Raw genomic sequence first — 23,573 nt, forward strand, 5'->3', positions numbered from 1 at the left:
CTGCTATATTATGGCCATACAGCGCGCCCAACGCAGACACCTGTACTTTCAGTGTGTTTACTGACAAGCCCAATTCCTTCCCTTTTTGTAAGAATTCTAAGATAGGAACTATCGGGACTTCTGCTGTATGAGATGCTGTATGAAACTGTAGGAATTTCTTCCATATTCTTTTATAAATTTGGGTTGTGGACTGCTTCCTGCTCTGTAGGAGCGTAGTAATTAATGATTCCGAAAAACCTCTTGATCTTAATAGGTGCCTTTCAAGTTCCACGCCGTCAATTGTACGTTGTCCACTTGAGGGTGGAAGAAAGGGCCTTGGGAGAGTAGGTTGGGGTTTGAGGGAAGAACCCAAGGATCTGTCACTGACATAATTCGTAGCCACGAGAACCACGGTCTCTTGGGCCAGAATGGTGCTATCAGGATTACTCTCGCCTTTTCCTCTCTGATTTTCCGAATCACTTGTGGTAGGAGAATCAATGGAGGGAAGGCGTATGCCAGCTTGAATTTCCATGAGGCCTGGAGGGCATCCAGTATGTCTGGGTGATCTACTGGAGACAGGGAAGCAAAGGTCTTTGTTTGTCTGTTCTCCCTTGTGGCGAAGAGGTCCACTTGAGGATGCCCCCATAGAGCTACTATGTCCTGGAAGATTTGGCGATTGAGGCACCACTCCCCTTGCCGAAGTGTGTGTCGGCTTAAGAAATCTGCTTCTTGGTTGTCCTCTCCTCTGATATGAAGAGCTGAGAGGGACAACAAATTGCTTTCGGCTAAGCTTAAGATTCTTGCCGCAGAAGACATCAGAGTCTCTGATCGAGTACCTCCTTGTCTGTTTATGTAGGCCACTGTGGTGGTGTTGTCCGACAGGATCCTGACATGTTTCTGTTGGAGCTGTGGAAGGAAATGATGTAGCGCATAGTATACTGCTGTCAGTTCTTTTAAATTAGACGAGTATTCTCTTTCCTCTCTATTCCATCTTCCTTGACAAAAGCTATTCCCCATATGGGCTCCCCAGCCTTGGGGGCTAGCGTCGGTGGTTAAGATACCAGATGGTACTATGACCCATGGGACTTCTGAGGATAGATGGTCATCATCTAACCACCATTCCAGAGAAGTCAAGACCTCCTGAGTTAGAGTTATCTTGCTCTCGAGGTGACCACCATGTCGCCTCTCCTCCTGGAGGATCTGATGCTGAAGTGTGCGGACATGATAATGGACCCACCGGACTGCAGGGGCACAGGAATCTAGCGACCCCAATAGCGACATTGCCCCTCTCAGAGACATGCGTGGTCTATCTATGGCTGCCTCTACTTTCTCTTTTGTTAGTGCAATCTTTACCTGAGGAAGTAGACATTTCTGGGTTATGGAGTTCAATTGGAACCCCAAAAACATCTGGAGGGATTGCGGAACGAGCCTGGATTTCTGTATATTGATGATCCAGCCTAGGTCCTGCAAAGATGAGATTGCATCAGCCACTCGTTCGGTACATTGGGTATCCGAGTTCCCGATTATTAGGAAATCGTCTAAGTAAGGTACGATTAAAGTATCTTTTTGACGAAGATAGGCCATCACCTCTGCCATCACCTTGGTGAAGATTCTTGGCGCTGTAGAGAGGCCGAAAGGCATGGCTGTGTACTGAAAATGATGGACCTTGCCATCGAACACCACTGCGACCCTTAGATATTTTTGGTATCTATTATGGATAGGAAGATGATAGTAAGCATCTTTTAAGTCAATCCCCGCCATCACACAATTTGGAAAGAGAAGCTTTATGGTGGATCTGATTGATTCCATCTTAAACTTATAATTTTTTATAAACGTATTAAGCTTCCTTAAATTAATAATTGTTCTAAACGTACCATCTGGTTTGGAAATTAAAAATAAAGGAGTAGAAGCCTCTACCTTCCTGTCCCTCTGGGACCTCCACTAAAACCCCCTTGCATAGTAGGCTCCGAATTTCTTCTTCGAGGGCCTTTTGTTGGGCCATAGAGTTAAGGCGGGTTAGGATAAAGAAATCATAAGGGTTTTGAAGGAATTCTATTTTCATTCCTTCTTTAATAATACCCAAGATCCATGGGTTTGAGGATATTTGTTCCCATTTTGGATAAAAGAAACGTAATCTACCCCCTACAGGTGGGTCTGATTTTTTAATTTCTATTTTCCCTTCGGAATGTTGGACCCCTGAACATGGTACCCTTTTGTTTCTCTTCTTTTGCGGCCCATCTATTTGATCTTTCCGTTTGCCTCCTTCTTCCAAACGGTCGCCTCTTAAAGGTTCTCCTATAGAAAGGGATAGAAGAGTCAGGGAACGCCTTCTTCCTCTCCTTTGCTTTGGCAAGTATACTGTCTAACTCTTTCCCGAAGAGAAACTCACCCTCGCATGGGGTTGCACAAATCTTAGCCTTTGATTGCGCGTCCCCCTTCCAGCTCTTCATCCACAACGCCCTTCTGGCGTTGTTCACAAGAGCTGCTGATCTTGCTGCCAGCCGTAGAGTGTTCGCCGACGCATGAGCCATAAAGGCAGCTGCCCCTCTAATTAATGGGATAGCGGCCCGTAATTTTTCTCTGGACACCTTTTGCTCGATTTGTTGATCCAGCTGGTCCAACCACACGAGCATAGATCTAGTGGTGCATGTGCTGGCTACCGCTGGCTTAAAAATACCCGTGGTAGATTCCCAAGACCTCTTCAATGATGATTCTGCCTTGCGGTCTAACGGGTCTGCCAACAAGCCTGCGTCCTCTACTGGAATAGCTGATTGTTTCGAAGTAGAGGATATATAACGGCATCCACTTTTGGCACTTTGGTCCATTTTAATAGCTCCTCATCGCTAAATGGATACTTTCTTTTTGAGGCTGATGGGAGAAAACTTCTTTGGTCGTGTTTTTCCCATTCCCTTTTTATTAGGGCCTTAATTGCCGGTATTACCGGGAATGCTCTCCTTTTCTTTTCCGCCAATCCCGCAAACATTATGTCTTGTGCGGTTTGGGCACCCCTTGGTTCCTCACACCCCATAGTGCTTCTCACCGATTTGACTAGGTTGTCCACACTATCCAGGGGGAAACATGACCGTCCCTCCATGTCTGATGACGACGAGGATGTGAGTGAGGAGTCAGAGATTAACCCCCCTTCTTCCTCTGACTCTGAGCTGAGGATTAACTGCTTTTTGCTGCCAGTCTCTGAGGGAGTTTTGGCACGGTTAATAGCCTGTATCTCCTCCCTGATTATTGCTCTAATGTCTTTTGTCGACAATGTGGCCCCTTGCTTTGTCTCTTTGGTGCACTGTTTACAGAGCTTTTTAGGGTAGGAGTCAGGGAGAGGTTCAGAGCATAACGCACATTCTTTATGCTTGGATTTATCCTTTTTCTTTGTCTAGAAGGGGACACCAAGGCGGGGGGGGGGGGAGGGGGGGGGAGAGGTCAGCTTAGTAGGCAGAGTATATACTTTGCACACTCACCCAGTGAAGCCTTATATTACCGGATCAGATGGCTGAGATCCCGTCCTAGGCCTTGATTATCCTGCTTCATTCCTGCGGCCGGTGTTGCGGTCCCTGGTGGAGCTACCTCCTGCAGAATCCCCCGCTGGAGCATGCGCTTCCGTTGGGGACGACACTGCTGCATCGCCGCTCAGCTGCGCCGCTGTTTAAATAGTTTGCCTCTTTTTTTTTTTTTTCCCTGCCGTCCCCCCGGAAGTTGCTCCTCCTCCCTGGGATCACCGCGCGCATGCCCCGACGCGCTCTCAGCCATCCCGCCCCGGAAGTTCAACCATTACTTCCGGGGGGTCAGGAGACTCTGCGCCGGCCGGCTACCGCGCCGCTTTGATGTGCGGCCCCCGCTCTCCATGCGGTCCCCCTCTCTATGCACCGCCACCGCTGCTGTGCGCTTTTTATTTCAAAAGAAAACCTCTTTTTTTTTTTTTCTTCTGCGCCACTGGCGCTCTTACCACTCCCAGTAGCGGTGCGTCCCGATGCCTACCGGCGCTCTCCTGGGTGAGACGGGGCGGCCCTCCCCGGACCCCGTCATCACCCTTCGTTCACCAGACGAGGGGGGAGCTGTCTAGCGGAATCTCCCCCGACGCTGCCTCCGGACCGCAGCCCCTGCCGTTCACATGGAGACTACACAGGCGGCATGCCTGGCCCAGGTATTCTTTCCTGAAGGATATCGTGGCTCCGTTTGGAACAGGAAACCAAAACTGAGGAGGAAAGGCGGACCGCCCCTTTTATCTTTCCTGTAGGGTTTCCTGTTCCAAATGGGGCGGATCCGATACCTCCAGTGGGTGCTGTCGTGGCGAAGGGTAAAAACATGCCCCCAAAGGTGGTCATTCTCATTTATCAATCTATACTACTGGAGCACACAGAGAACATTGTGTCCACATATATAGAAGGCGAATTCCAATACTCTGGCATCTTGGAGGCTCTAAACATGCCAAATAAGCAGATCTTTTACTTTCAGTAATTATAGTAATATGCACCCTACCACTGATGATAAAACTGAATCTTGTAAAGGCTTGACATTTTTATTGACAGATATTTAAAAAGGAAGCAGCGCTCTCTAACAGCCAGTACTAATATTAGTTAATTTCTTGCCTCAGGATCAGTCAGTAAAATCAAACCCCAGGCTCTGGCAAGAAAAATAATCCAAGATGACTCAAGGAGAAGACATTAATGCTATCTTGTCACATTACAAATCTCAGCATAACGATGTGCCTACATTATTAGCGATATCATTTATTGATGCATGTTCTTAAAGCAAAACTAGAGGCTACAAATCACAGATCGCCGCCTTTCAGTTTACACATACAAGATTCAAATACTTAACATCATTGCCACGCTTTTCCGACCCATTCGTTTTTACAGCATGTGATGCATTATTGATGTGCTTGTGGCATAAATAAGACAAAGTTAAAAATATTTATAGAGACGCAAGATATTTCCCACTGTGGTGGTGGTGCTCTCATTGCACTGCTGGAATTATTTTGGTTCTCTGGCTTTTGTGCTGGTTAAAAATGGCATTTCAATAATTTCATATATTTTAGCATATTTCAGTTCACCATGTTTGATATGTATAATTATCCTTGGTTGACGGAGATTTTCTTTATGATGAGGTGCTAATGTTGTAGCTTAAACTGGTAAGTGCTAGTTTTCCACTGAGAGATGTCACAATTCAGCATTGTGCGTTCGGTGAAGGTCACTTGTCCTTCTCCATCAATTAGAACTATGGTGTTGGTCCTGGAAACAAAATAAAGAACGTACAAATGAAATTCCATATTGTCGCTGCCTTCATAAAATCACTATGCATTTACCTAAGATAATAAGTGAGGAGTAACAATATTCAGTAAATTATAAAAGACAACATAATTTATGGGGATATCAGCATATACAGTTCGCCTCTTTAGAGAGGAAGATGACTTGAGCTCTAGTGCCACCTACTGGAAGCATCAATTCTAGAAGTCAATACCTACAGCTATTGACTTTTAGCAAAGCTACTTCCAATAGCTTGCACTAGAGGTCAAGCCCGATTCCTCTCTGAAGAGGCAATTTTTATGTTACTTTTGAGAGTACACGCACTATGGTGGTTTTCAGGAAAATGGCCAACAGAGGAGGCGTATGCACAGAATGAGATCTCAGCATCCATTTCCCTGAAGTCCACCACTGTGAAAAGGATGGGAAGTGCGGGGGCTCCCGACATTTTCTGAAAGTCAGAAGTCCGCTGCAGCTTTGCATCGCCGAACACCCCCTCTTCCTAGCCCGGGGCCCGCAGCATCGTCCCACCCTTGCTGCTGCCAACTTTCTGCAGCAGAGACCTTGCCCTCCGAGAACCCTGCTCCACCAGGTAAGCTACATTCTGATAAGACGCACCCCCATTTTCCCCCCAAATTTTGGGGTAAAAAGTGTCTTATAATCCGAAAAATACGGTATGTGTGTAGATGTACACTAATCTTTGTACTATACAGTAGATTTGAGTTACTGCAAATTAGGTTCTCCTCCTTTGCTAAAAATAGTAGTGTATTTTTATCTTTCTGTAACATACGTAGTGTGATCTTTGGCAGAGCCCGTTCTATGGAGCAGTGGCGGCACCGGAAGTCATACACTCAGCAACTGGTGGCCCTTTAAAAAATATCTGTAAAAATTGCTTCATCCTATATGACCTCCACACCCTGATCAGGCTGCATGGAAAGCTAAGCTGCCACCGAATGCTGTGATACACCGATAAAAACTGCTGAGACCTTTGGTACGACCTAATAAATTGGTTGCATAAGAGAGTATCGTGTTTTGGCTGTTTTTATTTTTATTTAAAGCGCCACTTTTTTTCCCGTGCTGGAGTGTGCTACTAACATAAGGTCCCTGACCATAATTTAAGGGCACGTTCACACATTCAGCATTTGATACCAGTATCTGTAAGCCAAAACAAGGAGTGGAACAATCAGAGGAAAAGTATAATAGAAACACGTCACCACTTCTGTATTTATCACCCACTCCTGGTTTTGGCTTACAAATACTGATGTAAAATACTGACCAAATACACAATGTGTGCACGTGGCCTTATGCTTATCTTCACCCACCTTTTATCGGTGCCGCTCTGGTCACGTGGCACCATCGTGTGGGCAATTTTTGACTGGCCAGAAGTCAGAGGTAACAGTCACGAGCTCTCATTGTACAGTTAGGTCCATATATATTTGGACAGAGACAACATTTTTCTAATTTTGGTTCTAGACATTACCACAATGAATTTTAAACAAAACAATTCAGATGCAGTTGACGCTCAGACTTTCAGCTTTCTTTTGAGGGTATCCACATTAAAATTGGATGAAGGGTTTAGGAGTTTCAGCTCCTTAACATGTGCCACCCTGTTTTTAAAGGGACCAAAAGTAATTGGACAGATTAAATAATTGTAAATAAAATGTTCATTTCTAGTACTTGGTTGAAAACCCTTTGTTGGCAATGACTGCCTGAAGTCTTGAACTCATGGACATCACCAAATGCTGTGTTTCCTCCTTTTTGATGCTCTGCCAGGCCTTCACTGCGGTGGTTTTCAGTTGCTGTTTGTTTGTGGGCCTTTCTGTCTGAAGTTTAGTCTTTAACAAGTGAAATGCATGCTCAATTGGGTTGAGATCAGGTGACTGACTTGGCCATTCAAGAATATTCCACTTCATTGCTTTAATAAACTCCTGGGTTGCTTTGGCTTTATGTTTTGGGTCATTGTCCATCTGTAGTATGAAACGACGACCAATCAGTTTGGCTGCATTTGGCTGGATCTGAGCACACAGTATGGCTCTGAATACCTCAGAATTCATTCGGCTGCTTCTGTCCTGTGTCACATCATCAATAAACACTAGTGACCCAGTGCCACGGACATCCATGCATGCCCAAGCCATCACAACGACTCCGCCGTGTTTTACAGATGATGTGGTATGCTTTGGATCATGAGCTGTACCACGCCTTCGCCATAATTTTCTCTTTTCATCATTCTGGTAGAGGTTCATCTTGGTTTCATCTGTCCAAAGAATGTTCTTCCAGAACTGTGCTGGCTTTTTTAGATGTTTTTTAGCAAAGTCCAGTCTAGCCTTTTGATTATTGATGCTTATGAGTGGCTTGCACCGTGCAGTGAACCCTCTGTATTTACTTTCATGCAGTCTTCTCTTTATGGTAGATTTGGATATTGATACGCCTACCTCCTGGAGAGTGTTGTTGACTTGGTTGGCTGTTGTGAAGGGGTTTCTCTTCACCATGGAGATTATTCTGCGATCATCCACCACTGTTGTCTTCTGTTTGCGCCCAGGTCTTTTTGCATGATGATGAGTGATGAGTTCACCAGTGCTTGCTTTCTTTCTCAGGATGTACCAAACTGTAGATTTTGCCACTCCTAATGTTGTAGCAATTTCTCGGATGGGTTTTTTCTGTTTTTTCAGATTAAGGATGGCTAGTTTCACCTGCATGGAGAGCTCCTTTGACGGCATGTTTCCTTCACAGCAAAACATTCCAAATGCAAGCACCACACCTCAAATGAACTCCAGGCCTTTTATCTGCTTAATTGAGAATGACATAACAAAGGGATTGCCCACACCTGTCCATGAAATAGCCTTGGAGTCAATTGTCCAATTACTTTTGGTTCCTTTAAAAACAAGGTGGCACATGTTAAGGAGCTGAAACTCCTAAACCCTTCATCCAATTTTAATGTGGATACCCTCAAATGAAAGCTGAAAGTCTGAACTTCAACTGCATCTGAATTGTTTTGATTAAAATTCATTGTGGTAATGTCTAGAACCAAAATTAGAAAAATGTTGTCTCTGTCCAAATATATATGGACCTAACTGTAAGTATATGAAAGCCAAAATGAAGCCCTCATAAACTTGCATTGAAAAGTGACCTCCAGCTCGTCCAACAAACACTGGATTGATCCAGCAGGTAAACTGCTGGAGACTGATTTAAGTGGCGCTGATAGAAGGCAAGGACAGCGGTGGGTAAGTATAAGAGTAGGTGCAAGGATTAGAAGCACCACTCCAGTGCTGTGATACAAAAACCTGCTGGAGAGGTGCTTTAAACGCTGCTAAAGGCAGGAAAGGAATTGTCAGTGAAATCTAAACGATTTAGTGTCAGTGTACTGGTGAGAACTTTGCTGAAGATAGTTTCCCCAACTGTCACGACTCAGCTGTTGGGTGACCAGGGGCTCCTTCCCTTTCCCTAACACTAGGGGGTGCCCTAGCTCACCCTATTCCCAGGGATACTTCTGAAGATGAAGATGCTGGGGCCACCATCCTTGGCTTATCTCCTGAATCCGCCCTCCATCTATTCCCTTCCCCCACCCAGGGAAGAGGGGAGCTGCCGTACACTGCAGTACACCAACCAGACGAACAAGGTAACACGAACAAGGGCAACTGAAAATACCAGGCATACAAACATTCACTCACACATATAACAGAGGAATACACCGGGGATTGGAGCATGGGGCGAAATCAAAGTAAGAGGAGGAAAGGGAATTATCACACTTACAAACCCACGCAACAGTCACGGATAAATCGACCAAACTCCTTCTCACATAACCATCAAACAACGCTCATCCAAGCCATGCAGCATAAGCAAGCTCTGACAATGTGTTTCAATCAGGACCCAGATTATATAGGGGATAGGAGTGGCTAACCAAGCTCAGCTGAGAGCTGAGACTCCCAGAGCTCCCTACATGGCCAATTAACCCCTGTTCTGCCAAAAGAAATTACCACCATTTAAAAAGAAGGTGAAGTGCTTCTTTTCAGTGCAGTAGTATGCGCAATCAGATGCTGCTGTCTTCTGTCTCTCCTCTCTGTTATGGTAACCCTGTGACACCAACAAATTGCAATGTGTGAATGTGAACACACTCTGATACAGATCCAACTGACAGTTACTTTTCACTAATGTCACAATTAAATTTACAAATCATTACATAGAACTAGGCCACGTTGCAGAAAAGAGACGATGAACGCAAATGGCACACGAGCCACATCACCCCCTCCCCCTTACAGCCGTCTAGCATGTAACCCCATGCCAGTGACATTAGCCTTCTCCACCGTGTAGAACCTCAGCATGCAGCACCATGCAAGTCACATCTTTCCCTTTCCAGCGCAGCTGCCTAGCATGCGACCCACTGCAAATGACATAACGCCCTGCCTTGAGCAGCCCCATTGCATTCAGCACCCAATCACGCATCATCACCCCCTTCCTCGCATAGCACCCCAGCATGCATCATCATCCCCTTCCCAGCACAGCCTCCCAGCACGCAGCCCCATGCAAGTAACATCACTCCTTTCTCCACACAGCCCCCCAGCATGTAGCATCACTACATTTTCTACACAGCCTCTCCCCAGCACTGCACCATTCTTCGTACAGCCCCCCTGCCCACAGCATCACCCCATTCTCCATACAGCCCCTCAACTCGCATTACCCAGTTTCCACACAGGACCCCCAGCACACAGCATCACCTCATTCTCCGAGCAGCTCCTCTAGCAAGCAGCATCACCCTATTCTCCACACAGTGTGAGGCACTGACCGGTGTCACAGGTAAGGGTCGCTGTTTATTCTTCTCAGGATGCGCACGGAGGCGTATTGAGGTCATGAGGCGGCATTGCAGTCGCAGATGTAGCTGTGATTGCAATGGTGAAGCAGTGACCTACGTCACAGGTAGGGGTCACTGTGTGTTCTCCCCAGAATGTGCATGGAGGCATATGAAGGCCATAGGAGTGCATGACAGTCATGACAGTCACGGGCGTAGCGGTGACTGCAATGCAGACTAGAGATAATAAAAATAAGTGTAGTCTTGGACATGCTAGTGTCCAAGGTAGATGTGGGGAAAACCTGCCCTGGGATGTTGTGTTGTGAAACAGACTGCAGGATGGCAGTCGTGAAGTTCGTTTCATTCCAGGCCCGGGTATTTCCATGTGGCTGAAGGCCACAGTTTTCTTTGTTAAAAGCTCTGTAGGAAAGGGTTTCGGTGTGTCAGGTGTAATGTCAGTGTGAGTGTTCGGCGGAAGTGCAGAGCAGGAGGCCCTGCAGAACGCTAGCTGTGTGTGAAATGACGGCTCATATACAAAAAAATCAATCCTTAAAAGATACTTTATTAACCAATCATTAAAAAGTTTACAAAACTTCAAAAAACAGGCAAACAAAAATAGGCTTATTGCTGATTTTCAAAATCCTGCCACAAACACTAGAGAGTCGTTCCAATGTCAGGTAGAGGGTCACAAACCTATTTGTCCCTATAGGGCCCTATATCTCTCTCCTACCTGACAGCGGAGGTTGGCACCCTCTTGATACGCAAATGGCTGTGTGTGAAATGACACAGGCAAACGGAGCCTAACAGCCAAGGCAGCTGAATATTCTGGCACCCACAACATACACAGCGGTGCAGACGCCCAGAGCAACCGGTCAAAGGAGGACTGGCGTGTTTAGTGTCTGCAAACAGGAGGATATTGTTCCCGGATGCGATCCAGAGGATATCATGGACTGTGTTATGCTGTAAGAGACATTGACACTGTGGTACAGTCGCCCACGGCTTCTGGTCGAATGGAAGGCCAGCGTGTTTAGTGACTGTAGTATAAATGATGCCCTGTAGTATGTAATGCTGTGAAATGGACACTAATATCATATGCACTTATGTGTGAATTGGACAATTAATGCCGTGAAGTAATGCATTAAAGGAGTTTTGTGTTTGAACTTTGTGGGTCACTGCCTCATCAGTGCGTAAGTGTGCTACCGTGGCACTACAACAGCCATCCAGCATACACCCCATTTTCTGCACAGCCCCCAAGCACATAGCATCATCCTATTCTCCACACAGCCTTTCCAGCACGCATCACCACATTCTCCACAGACTCCCCAGCTCACAGCTTCACCACATTCCCTGCACAGCCCCCCCCAGCACACGACATCACTTCATTCTCCACACAGCCTCTCCAGCACGCAGCATCACCATTCTCTACACAGACTCCCCAGCACGCAGCATAAACCCATTCTCTGCACAGTCCCCCAGCATGCAGCATCACCACGTTCTGCACACAACCTCCCGAGTATCATCCCATTCTCCGCACTACCCCCAGCATGCAAGCCTACTCAAGTAATATCAACCCCTTTCCTGTGCAAGCCACCACCCCAAGAAGCAGCCCCATAAAAGTAGCAGAAGCCACATACAAGTAACAGCAATCCCCTTCCCTGTGCAACCCTCCAACATTCAGCATCCATGTAGTAACATCATCCATGTTTCTTTGGCCCCAAAATACATCCTCAGACCACTCACACTCTATACCAAAAAGAAGGAAACCTCATTCCCATCTCCAAACAGCTCCATTCAGCCCCTGTGTTCTCTCGGGATCTGATCACCAGCAACCACAGAACAGGTCTAATTCCTGGTATTGGGTCTGCACTGGATAGATCCCCTGCCCCTATTCTGGTGACATCAACCACTGGGTGTGACCTCTCTAGCTATCCAGCACATCATAGCTACTGGGCTGTGACATGCTGTGAAGCACCATCCACAGTCCAGTCAATCAAGGTGAGTATTTGTAGTCTCAGGGAGGCTGGATCATAAGTGTCACGTCCGCCATGTCTGCCATGTCTGTTTGTCTCAAGAACTCCTGGAGCGATGTGCATGCGCATGTTTTGTCTGCTGTCCTGCATGTTCGCTAGAGCTGTGTGCACACTCACCTCATGTCTGAACTGCAGGATCCCTGCGTTTCTGCTCTGCCTTCTGTGATCTTCTCGTCATGTCTGGAGTCCTTGATCATGTGATGTTTCTTAAGATCCTGCACTGTCTGGTTCTGCAATCATCTCGTCATGTCTAGACTCCCGGATCATGTGTTCTTCCTATGATCCTGCACTGGTTGGTTCGGTGATCATCTCGTCATGTCTGAAACCCTGATCATGTGACGTTTCCTAAGATCCTGCACTGTCTGGTTCTGCTATCATCTCGTCATGTCTAGAATCCCGGAAGTGCTCCCCTGGTCCTGACCTGGAGGAGGAGGTGCTATGCCCTATATCAGGCCGCCTCTTCCTATGCTCAGGGCCTGATTATTGTGTTGCTTCCCTGCAAGGCTCTGGGTCTGTGGGGTTGCTCCCTCTATTCTGTGCCCTTGCACTTTGCTCTGTAGTGCGTCTCTGCACACGCTCCGTGCTCGTATTCCGCCTCTTGTCTTGTGCCATGTCTTGTGTTGTCTCTCGTGCCATGTTTGTCTTTGCCTTGCTTTGCCTTGTAGTCCTTCTGCTGTTCTTTGTCTTAGTCTGTTTTGCTATGTCTCGCCTTAGCTATGCTTTGACTTGTAGTCCTTCCTTTGTTCTCTGCCTCGCCTGTTTTGCCATGTCTTGCTTTTGCTATGCTTTGACTTGTAGTCCTCCCTGTGTTCTCTGCCTTGCTATTCCTTGCTTTGTGTTCCTCCCTATGGTCTCAGTCTTTGCTTGCTCTGCCTCGCTCTCTCCTATGGTGCTCTGTAGTGCTCCCTGGCACACGCACCATTTCTCCTCTCCTTAGTGCTCGTTTCTTTGTCTAGTCCCAAGGTCTTCCCTTGGCCCGGCTCTGGGCTTCTGCCTACGCTCCGCTGCTAGACTCTTTCCTCTCTCTGACCTGGCTCTGTTTCTGCCTGTATTCCTTGCCTTGCTCCCTGCCTTGTCCTTGCATTGAACCCCGGCGTGGGTTCCCCTTGGCCGTCTCCTGTGCCGTGGTAAGTGCCACGTGTTTGTGTACAGCCGTGTGTACTGGCCAGTGTGGCGTGCCCCCTGCGTGGCTCCTAGCACGCAGCCCTTCCTTGTGCCCTGGCGTGACTCCTAGCACGCACCCTGCCTTGAACCCTGGCGTGGCTACTAGCACGCACCCTGCCCTGAACCTGGCGTGGCTCCTAGCACGAAGGTTCCTTTGCCCCCTCCTGTGCCTTAGTCGTGCCTCGTGCTGGCGTTACAGCCGTGTGCATTGGCCAGTGAGGTGTGCGTCCCTGCGTAGCTCCTAGCACGCAGCCCTGCTCTGAACCCTGGCGTGTCTCTACACGCACCCTGTCTTGTGCCTTGGCGTGTCTCTACACGCACTCTGTCTTGTACCTTGGCGTGTCTCTACACGCACTCTGTCTTGTACCTTGTGCCTTGGCGTGTCTCTACACGCACGCTGTCTTATTCTATGCTTTGGCGTGGCTACACACGCACCCGGTCTCGTTTGCGAACCTTGGCGTGTCCCCTACACACGCACCTCGCTTTGAACCCTGGCGTGTCCCCTACACACGCACCTTGCCTTGCACCTAGTCTTGAACCCTGGTGTGTCCCCTACACACGCACCTAGCCTTGGACCCTGGCATGTCCCCTACACACGCACCTAGCCTTGGACCCTGGCGTGTCCCCTACACACGCACCTAGCCTTGGACCCTGGCGTGTCCCCTACACACGCACCTAGCCTTGGACCTTGGCGTGTTCCCTAAACACGCACCCTGCTTGGATATCTGTCGTGCCTCCTTGCCTGAACCCTGGTTTGCCTGCCGGATGCCCGGAACCTGCCGACCGTTGCCAGAGGTCCGGAACCAGATGACTACGGCCTGATGTCCGGAGCTGACGTCCGCAGCCTGATCCCTGGACCCTGTCGGTTTGCCAGCAGTCCGGAGTCCGATGCCATCATGCCATTACCTGTGCCTAGGCGTGCCATCTGGCACGTACCATGTTATGGACCTTGGCGTGCCCACGCGCGCACCTTGCACGTTTTGCTTGTTTTCTCTGTATGTGATCTTGTGTTATTCTAATGAAGATACCTTGCACCTACGTCTAGTCTCGTCTTGCTTCCTGCTCGTCCTTGTCGTCAGACACTCGTCTAGTGTCCCCTGAGCCGGCCGTCTGGTCCCAGCAGTCGTGGTGGCTCACCCCCTTGGTCTTGCCCCTGACACTCCCTGTATAGGGGGTGGATTCTCACAAGGTCAGCTCGCCCTCGGTGGGTGGGTGCCACGACCCAGAGGGTCCACTCAAAAAATGGGCTCAGCAGGAGCTGAGTCCGTCACAATAAGTTTGTCATCCAATGTCAACTTCAAGAGCCTGGAAGTTGACATGACATCACAGGATATCAACATAGGATGCATCCATGGTCATGTGATCCGCACTGAGAGTGCAGGGATAGTGCCCCTCGGTGGCCAAGATGACAGCAGAAGGTATTTAAATAAGCGCTTGTTTTAGTGATTTAAGCTGAATAGCAGCACATGTAATGTAGTGGATTACCTCTTTAAGTCAAAAGATTAATTTACAGGAGTTGTTCAATGAAAACAAATCATCATCTTTCCACAGGATAGGTGATAAGGTATTGACCAGTGAGGGTCTGAACACTGGGACCCACACTGATAGGCAGAACAGGGAACTGTAATAGAATGAAGCGGCAATGCTCATATGTGAACTGTGCTCCGTTCATTTCCTATGGGGCTGCCGACCTCTGCGCTCAGCTTTTTCTTGCATCCTTCGAGAGGATGAATAAATTGGCAGTGAGACGTTGCCGATTCCAAAAGTCGAACACCCACCAATCAGTAACTTATCGCCTAGTCCAAGGATACGCGATAGCTTTTTTCACTGGATTACCCCTTTAACCTCCTAACACTGCATGTGTTTTACACGTTAGACGCTTAAAGACACTAGTATTTTGTGTCTTAAGGATACAGTAATTGTTTTCATTTTTCTATTACTGTGTTTCAACCAGTCCACATAGCCATATGAGGGATATTTTTCGTAGCATTTTAGCTTACATAGGTGTTGAAAAACGTATCTTTTTTAGGCCTCTTCACACCCTTGAGATTAAACACGTACGATACGTGAAAAAATGGTACAGTGTCTTCAGTTTGGGCATCAGTGTGTCATCAGTGTTTTTCACGGATAGATAAAGAAATAAAGAAATTACAAAGCATCTCCTATACTTTGCTATGTTAAACACAGACAGCACACGGATGCCATCCATGTGCCCTAAAAGTTTTCCATGGACCAATAGACTTGTATTGCCCTTGTCATCCGTGCTGCTGGATAAAAACGGACAAGTTTCCATGCATTTTGTATGGACTCATGGTCCATGTAAATAGCACCATAGGTTATAATGGGTATGTGTGGGATCCGTGAAAAAAACAAACAAACGACACACGTACTAGAAAGATGTATATTTGAATTACGTCTTTAAAGCGAAGCTATCATCAGTTTTGGCTGATATGAAGTAAGGCCACCACCTTTTGGGGCTGATATAGAGCATTCTATAAAGCTGTATATCTTCCCTCAACCCGACCTGTAAGAGAAGAAAAATAACTTATACTTATCTGCGGGGCGGTCTGGTCAGACGAGTGTCGCGGGTCTTAGTCCGGCGCCTCCCATCTTCTTACGATGCCACCCTCCTTCTTGCTTCATGTGGATGACACATCCCTACGTCATCCACACAATCTCTTCGGCATTACACTCCTGCGCAGGCGTACTTCTCTGCCCTGTTGAGGGCAGACCAAAGTACTGTAGTGTGCAGCCGCTGGGAAAGGTCAAAAAGCCCCGGCGCAAGCGCACTGCAGTACCTTGCTCTGCCCTCAACAGGTCAGAGAAGTACGCCTGCGCAGGAGTGTAATGCCGAAGAGATTGTGTGGATGACGTAGGGTCGCGTCACCCACATGAAGCATGCAGCAGGACGGCGATCGTATGAAGATGGGTGGCATCGGACTAAGACCTGTGAAACCCCTCGGACCCGACCACCCCGCAGGTGAGTATAATAAAAATTATTTTTCTTCTCTTACAGGTTGGGTTGGGGGCAGATAAACAGCATTATAGAATAGCGTGACAGTGCGATTTAAAAAGTTTCCAAAAATCATTCCTTTCACTAATTTTATTTTTATTGTAACAATATGTTCTGCACCACTTTGCCCAACATATAAAGTAAAAAAAAATAAGACATTAAAATACCATTTTTTGAACTGCCTCTTGCATACAGGTGCTTCTCAAATAATTAGAATATCATCAAAAAGTTAGTTTATTTCAGTTCTTCAATACAAAAAGTTAAACTCATTGTACAGAGTCATTGCAAACAGAGTGATCTATTTCAAGGGTTTATTTCTGTTAATGTTGATGATTATGGCTTACAGCCAATGAAAATCTAGAAGTCATTATCTCAGTAAATTAGAATAGTTAACAAAAAACACATGCAAAGGCTTCCTAAAAGTTTAAAAAGGTCCCTTAGTCTGTTTCAGTAGGCTCAACAATCATGGGGAAGACTGCGGACTTGACAGATGTCCAGAAGGCAGTCACTAACACTCCACAAGGAGGGTAAGCCACAAAAGGTCACTGCTAAAGAAGCTGGCTGTTCACAGAGTGCTGTATCCAAGCATATCAATGGAAAGTTGAGTGAAAGGAACAAGTTTGGTAGAAAAAGGTGCACAAGCAACCGGGATAACAGCAGCCTTGAAAGGATTGTTAAGAAAAGGCCATTCAAACATTTGGGGGAGATTCACAAGGAGTGGACTGCTGCTGGAGTCATTGCTTCAAGAGCCACCACACATAGACGTATCCAGGACATGGGCTACAAGTGTCGCATTCCTTGTATCAAGCCACTCATGACCAATAGAAAAGCCAGAAGGGTCTTACCTGGGCCAAGGAGAAAAAGAACTGGACTGTTGCTCAGTGGTCCAAGGTGTTGTTTTCGGACTGAAAGTAAATTTTGCATTTCATTTGGAAAGCAAGGTACCAGAGTCTGGAGGAAGAGTGGAGAGGCTCACAATCCAAGTTGCTTGAGGTCTAGTGTGAAGTTTCCACAATCAGTGATGGTTTGGGGAGCCATGTCATCTACTGTGTTTTATCAAGACCAAAGTAAGCACAGCCATCAACCAGGAAATTTTAGAGCACTTCATGCTTCCTTCTGCTGACAAGCTTTTTGGAGATGGAAATTTCATTCTCCAGCAGGACTTGGCACCTGTCCACACTGACAAAAGTACCAATACCTGGTTTAAAAACAACAGTATCACTGTGCTTGATTTGCCAGCAAACTCACCTGACCTTAACCCCATAGAATCTATGGGATATTGTCAAGAGGAAGATGAGAGACACCAGACCCAACAAGGCAGACGAGCTGAAGGCTGCTATCAAAGCAACCTGGGCTTCCACAACACCTCAGAAGTGCCACAGGCTGATCGCATCCATGCCACACCGCAAGGATCCCTGACCAAGTATTTGCATTTATTGAACACATTTCTGTAGGCCAACATTTTGGATTTTAAAATCATTTTTCAAGCTGGTGTTATAAAGTATTATAATTTACTGAGCTAATGACTTTTGGGTTTTCATTGGCGGTAAGCCATTATCATCAACATTAACAGAAATAAAAGCTTGAAATAGATCACTCTGTTTGTAACGACTCTATATAATATATGAATTTCACTTTTTCTATTGAAGAACTGAAATAAATTAACTTTTTGATCATACTCTAATTTTGTGAGAAGCACATGCAATTGCCAGAAAGGAAAAAATAAGGAAAATGATTCCAGACTGTTTTTTTGTTCACTAGACTTCCCGCAAAATATGCAATTAAAAAAAAAAAAAACTATCAAAACGTGTATATCCCAAAACAGCATTAATAAAAACTACAGTTCAATGAACAAAAAAGCTCAAACCATAGTGTCAGGTCCTTTCTACAGTGGTAAAAACAAGTATTAATAAAACAGTAGAATTTTTTTTTCATTACTTTGCTGCATCTAGATTTTTTCACTTTTTTAGTACATTATGTGGCAAAATAAATGGTGTTGTTTGAAACAAACTCAGACAGAAAAATAAAACAGTTATGTCTCTGCATATTTTCAACTGCAGCAGAAATGTCAAGTCCTTGCTGACAAAAACAACACTACAATCCCCACATCATCCCCAGATGATATCCTATGTGAGCTGGCACTTCTTTTAATCTCCCTTATAGATAACAGATAAAAACGTCACTATTGGAGGACACAGCCATGTCATAGGTACAGTATATCACAAAAGTGAGTACACCCCTCACATTTTTGTAAATATTTTATTATATCTTTTCACTGGACAACACTGAAGATATGACAATTTGATACAACTTAGTCAGTATACAGCTTGTATAACAGTGTACATTTGATGTGCCCCCTATATAACTACACACGGCCATTAACGTCTAAACTGGCAACAAAAGTGAGTAATCTATGTCCTTAGTCTGCTTGTCTTCAGCAAACTGTTTTGCAGGCTTTCTTGTGCATCATCTTTAGAAGAGGCTTCCTTCTGGGACAAGCCATGCAGACCAACTTGATGCAGTGTGATTGGTCTGGGCACTGACAGGTTGACCCCCACACCTCTTTAACATTTGCAGCAATGCTGGCAACACTTATACATCTATTTTGAAAAGACAACCTCATGCACTCATCTTCTTTGGTCGCCCATGGCAAGCCCAATTCTGAGTAGAACCTGTATTGTTAAACCACTGAGTGGTCTAGGGTCAGGGTGCTGGCAATCTTCTTATAACCTAGGCCACCTTCATTACCACCAAATCTTTTGGTGGTATTGAAGTGTTAGGAGCTCCATAGGGTATTTTCCCAAATTATCCTCGTCGTGATGAATGTAAAATTGTTGTAGACTATGCATTCTGTACCTGGGCTTTTGTGGCTTCTAGGCCATCTTTATGTACAGCATCTATTCTTTTTTTAGATCTTCAGAGAGTTCTTTGCCTTGAGGTGCCATGTTGAACTTCCAGTCACCAGTATGAGAGTGTGACAGCGATAATACCAAATTATATTTAATACACCTGCTACCTATTCACACCTGAAATCTTGTAACACTAATGAATTACATGACACTGGGAGGAAAATGGCTAACTGGACACATTTTGGCCATTTTCATTCAGGGGTTTTGTCCCATGAAAAGATATAAAATATCTACAAAAATGTGTCTTCTAATAGTGAAGTTTTTATCTGTAATCTATGAGGGAGATAAAAGAAGCGCCAAAAGCGTACTCACTTTTGTTGCCAGCGGTTTATACATTAATGGCTGTGTGTTAAGTTACTTAGAGGACACACTACATTTACACTGTTATACGAGCTGTACACTGACTACTTTACATTGTATCAAAGTGTCATATCCTTAGTGTTGTCCCATGAAAAGATCTAATAAAATATTTACAAAATCGTGAAGGGTGTACTCACTTTTGTGAGATACTGTATTAAGCATCAAAGATGACAAAGACATGGCTGGGGATAGGTGAAAAGCCAGTAAGTAAAGTTTATAGACTTTTCGATGTTATTTTTATCACCAAAAAGTTACTGTGTTTTGAAAATATCAAACAACCTTTTAACCCCTTTCCTACATTAGACGTACTATTCCATCCATGTTACCTGGTTCCTAAGCCCCAAGGACGGAATAGTACGTCTAGCGCGATCAGCGGCGCTCACGGGGGGGCGGGGGGAGCGCCGCTGATCGCGGCCGGGTGTCAGCTGATTATCACAGCTGACACCCGGCACTATGTGTCAGGGGTGGTCACGGACCGCCCCCAACACATTAACCCCCGTCACACTGCGATCAGACATGATCGCAGTGTACCGGCGGCAAAGGAGAGAAGCGCACAGGGAGGGGGATAGGGGTGTGTTGGGGTTAGGGTTGAAGTTAGAATTGGGGGGGTTTCCACTGTTTTGGCACATCAGGGGCTTTCCAAACGCGACATGGCGTCCGATCTCAATTCCAGACAAAAAGGTCAAATGGTGCTGCTTCCCTTCCGAGCTCTGCCATGAGCCCAAATAGTGGTTTACCCCCACATATGGGGTATCAGCGTACTCAGGACAAATTGCAGAACAACTTTTGGGGTCCTGTTACCTTTGGGAAAATAAAAATAGGGGGTGAAAAGATCATTTTTGTGGAAAAAATATGATTTTTTAATTGTACGGCTGTACGTTATAAACTTCTGTGAAGCCCTTGGGGGTTCAAAGTGCTCAACACATATCTAGATAAGTTCCTTGGGGGGTCTAGTTTCCAAAATGGGGTCACTTGTGGGGGGATTCCACTGTTTAGGAATATCAGGAGCTCTCCAAACTTGACATGGCATCCGATCTGAATTTCAGTCAATTTTGCAGTGAAAAAGTCAAACGGTGCGCCTTCCCTTCCGAGCTCTGCCATGCGCCCAAACAGTGGTTCCCCCCCACATATCAGGTATCAGCGTACTCAGGACAAATTGCAAAATAACTTTAGCAATCCGATTTCTCCTGTTACCCTTGGTAAAATAAAAAATTTGAACCTGAAGTAATTTTTTTCGTGACAAAAAGTTAAATGTTCATTTTTTTTTTAAACATTCTAAAAATTCCTGTGAAGCACCTGAAGGGTTAATAAACTTCTTGAATCTGGTTTTGAGCACCTTGAGGGGTGCAGTTTTTAGAATGGTGTCACTTTTGGGTATTTTCTATCATATAGACCAGAGGTCTCAAACTCGGCAGAGTAAATGGGCCGCACATAAATAAAAATTTAAGCTGGCGGGCCGCATTCCTTTCAAACTTAATACAGTCACAATTGATAGCGGTATCTAAGGGGTTAACCAGCCGCGATCGGTGCTAATACCGATCATGGCCACTCAAATCGTTTGTCAGCTGCGATGTACAGCTTACCTCAGCGGATGATAGTGTCGGCTCTGCATATGAGCCTGCGCTATCATCTCGCTGTACACCCACAGCCACAGTCACCTGCAAAATCCAACAATGGGGGGGGAAGTCACGCCTCCGCTCACTTCCCGCTGGTGTCATGTCATTACACAGCACAGCACCAGATGGATGTCATCACGCAGGGCCACAGCCACTACGGAGCGGCGCATTCCTCCTCTCTTCTAGCGTGAGCAGTGGCGTAACTACAAAGTTATGGGCCCTGGTGCGAAATTTCAAATGGGGTCCACCCCATGCCAAAATACACACACATCTCCGCTCAGCACACCTCGTACACACGCGGCTCCGCTCCGTACACCTCGTACACACGCGGCTCCGCTCCGTACACCTCAGTCATCGTACACACACGGCTCCGCTGCGTACACCTCATACACACACAGCTCTGCTACATCCACCCTGTAAATCTTTCCTGACCCCACACAGAAACATACCCAGCACCATGACAACCAGGACAAAGACAGCAGCGTTCTGCATACACTGAGGCCTGATCATGTGAGCCCCTGACTCCTCCCCCTCCTGTGACCTCATCACAGGTTCTGTGCACACAGCCATCGCCACGCTCCTGGATGTCTGCATGCCTTCCCCCTTCTACCTGCCTCAGGGGGGTAAAACATGTCGTGCACCGGGGGCTGCAGATGACTGCCTCAGGGGCCGCATGCGGCCCGCGTGTTTGAGACCCCTGATATAGACCCCTCAAAGTGACTTCAAATGTGATGTGGTCCCTAAAAATAAAATGGTGTTGTAAAAATGAGAAATCGCTGGTCAACTTTTAACCCTTATAACTTCCTAACAAAAAAATATTTTGGTTCCCAAATTGTGCTTATGTAAAGTAAACATGTGGGAAATGTTACTTAAGTTTTTTGTGTGCCATATCTCTGTGATTTAAGAGCATAAAAACTTAAAGTTGGAAAATTGTGAAAATTTCAACATTTTCGCCAAATTTCCATTTTTTTCACAAATAAACACAAGTAAGGCCGGTTTCACATTAGCGCTTTTTAAGCGCACGCACGGCCGGGGGTAGCTCCGCCCCCGAGCCGGCTCTCTGCCCGGCGTGCCCGCCCCTTGCTTGTAGCGCCGCCTACTAGCGGAAAATCCGAAAAGTTTGATTTTGGCGCGCACGGCGCACCGTCAAAAGTGCGCAGCGCAGGTCAAAGCGCAACTAGCGCACGGCCTGCGCATGATCTGCGCACCCTATGCTAAAGATAGGGTGCGCCGATCGCAGGCGCCGCTGTGCACTAGGAGGCGGGCACGCCGGGCAGAGAGCCGGCTCGGGGGCGGAGCTACCCCCGGCCGTGCGTGCGCTTAAAAAGCGCGAATGTGAAACCAGCCTTATATGAATTAAATTTTCCACTAACATGAAGTACAATATGTCACGAGAAAACAATGTCAGAATCACCGGGAACCATGGAAGCGTTCCAGAGTTATTACCTCATAAAGGGACAGTGGCCAGAATTGTAAAAATTGGCCCGGGCATTAACATGCAAACCACCCTTGGGAGTAAAGGGGTTAAAACAGGCTGAAAGGGTTAAACAAGTGAATTTTAGGGGCTCACACTATAGAACTTTAAGAAACAAAGCTTGGGGGGGCTATATACTTTACATTGCTTGACATACAGCTGCAATGGACATTTTGGAGAATTATTGCGCCCAGCCAAGAGCAGCTCTCTGGCTGCGGGATCTCATTACATTGCAGTGCAATTTAACAGGGTAAGGTTGTGTTAGGCATGACTTTTCTGCCTCTATTCAATGTGTACACCACTATGGAGATTGTAAAATGTAAGCCCTCGCAGAAAGGGTCATCTATCCCACTGTGCCTGTCCATCACTTACTTAGCCTTGTTTACTAATATTTTTTGTTAGGTGAAATAGACCCTGTTTTCACATGTACAGGAACCTGGAATTAAGGGCACTATGAAATAAATAACAATTTGGACAAACCTTTTGCAATATGTTTTCCCTCCATAGGGTCCATTACAGGGACAGGTGTCGATTTCCCCATGGTAGGTATAGCTTAATTACCCCCTTTCTGCTTACTCACACACACTCCATTGCATCTGCTTGTTGATCTTGGTTATGTTTGCTATTTCCATACTTGAATTTAAAGACCCTGGCCCTATTATAAGCTAATAAGATGACTGCTATAATCATTCCAACACAAACAGTATCTGTAATGACTGTACACTTGTCATTGCAAAATATTTGATCACTACGGAATCAATATACCAATTTTTTTTACACTCTCTGACCCTTTAGCATGTATTTTGGGATACATAAATGCAATACTTGTTAGGGGTTGTATTTTATGTATATTTTTATAATATTTTGCAAAACCTAACCAGGGGGTATTATGATAGCTTTAACTACAAAATTACAGTATACCCAGCTCCAAACGTAATATAATAGAATTGTGACCGATGTACATTGGGAGTGTGTATTCATATTTGTACCCAT

The 23,573-nt window shown here is 46.0% G+C and overlaps 1 protein-coding gene across 5 annotated transcripts in view; it reads right to left on the reverse strand.

Annotated features, from left to right (window-relative positions):
• Positions 1-4,486: 4,486 nt before the first annotated feature.
• The window catches only part of TANGO2 (transport and golgi organization 2 homolog), a 349,095-nt gene continuing 330,008 nt past the window's right edge, over positions 4,487-23,573 (reverse strand). For all 5 annotated transcript variants that reach the window (XM_073559053.1, XM_073559054.1, XM_073559055.1 and 2 more), the window contains one exon: positions 4,487-5,219. In XM_073559053.1, coding sequence (XP_073415154.1) covers positions 5,099-5,219 — 121 coding nt within the window. In that variant the 3' untranslated portion in view covers positions 4,487-5,098. The remainder of the gene's footprint in view (positions 5,220-23,573) is intronic.

The sequence above is a fragment of the Dendrobates tinctorius genome, unplaced genomic scaffold (assembly GCF_039654945.1).
Source record: "Dendrobates tinctorius isolate UK_male_01 unplaced genomic scaffold, ASM3965494v1 ptg000265l, whole genome shotgun sequence".
Classification (NCBI taxonomy): Eukaryota; Metazoa; Chordata; class Amphibia; order Anura; family Dendrobatidae; genus Dendrobates; species Dendrobates tinctorius.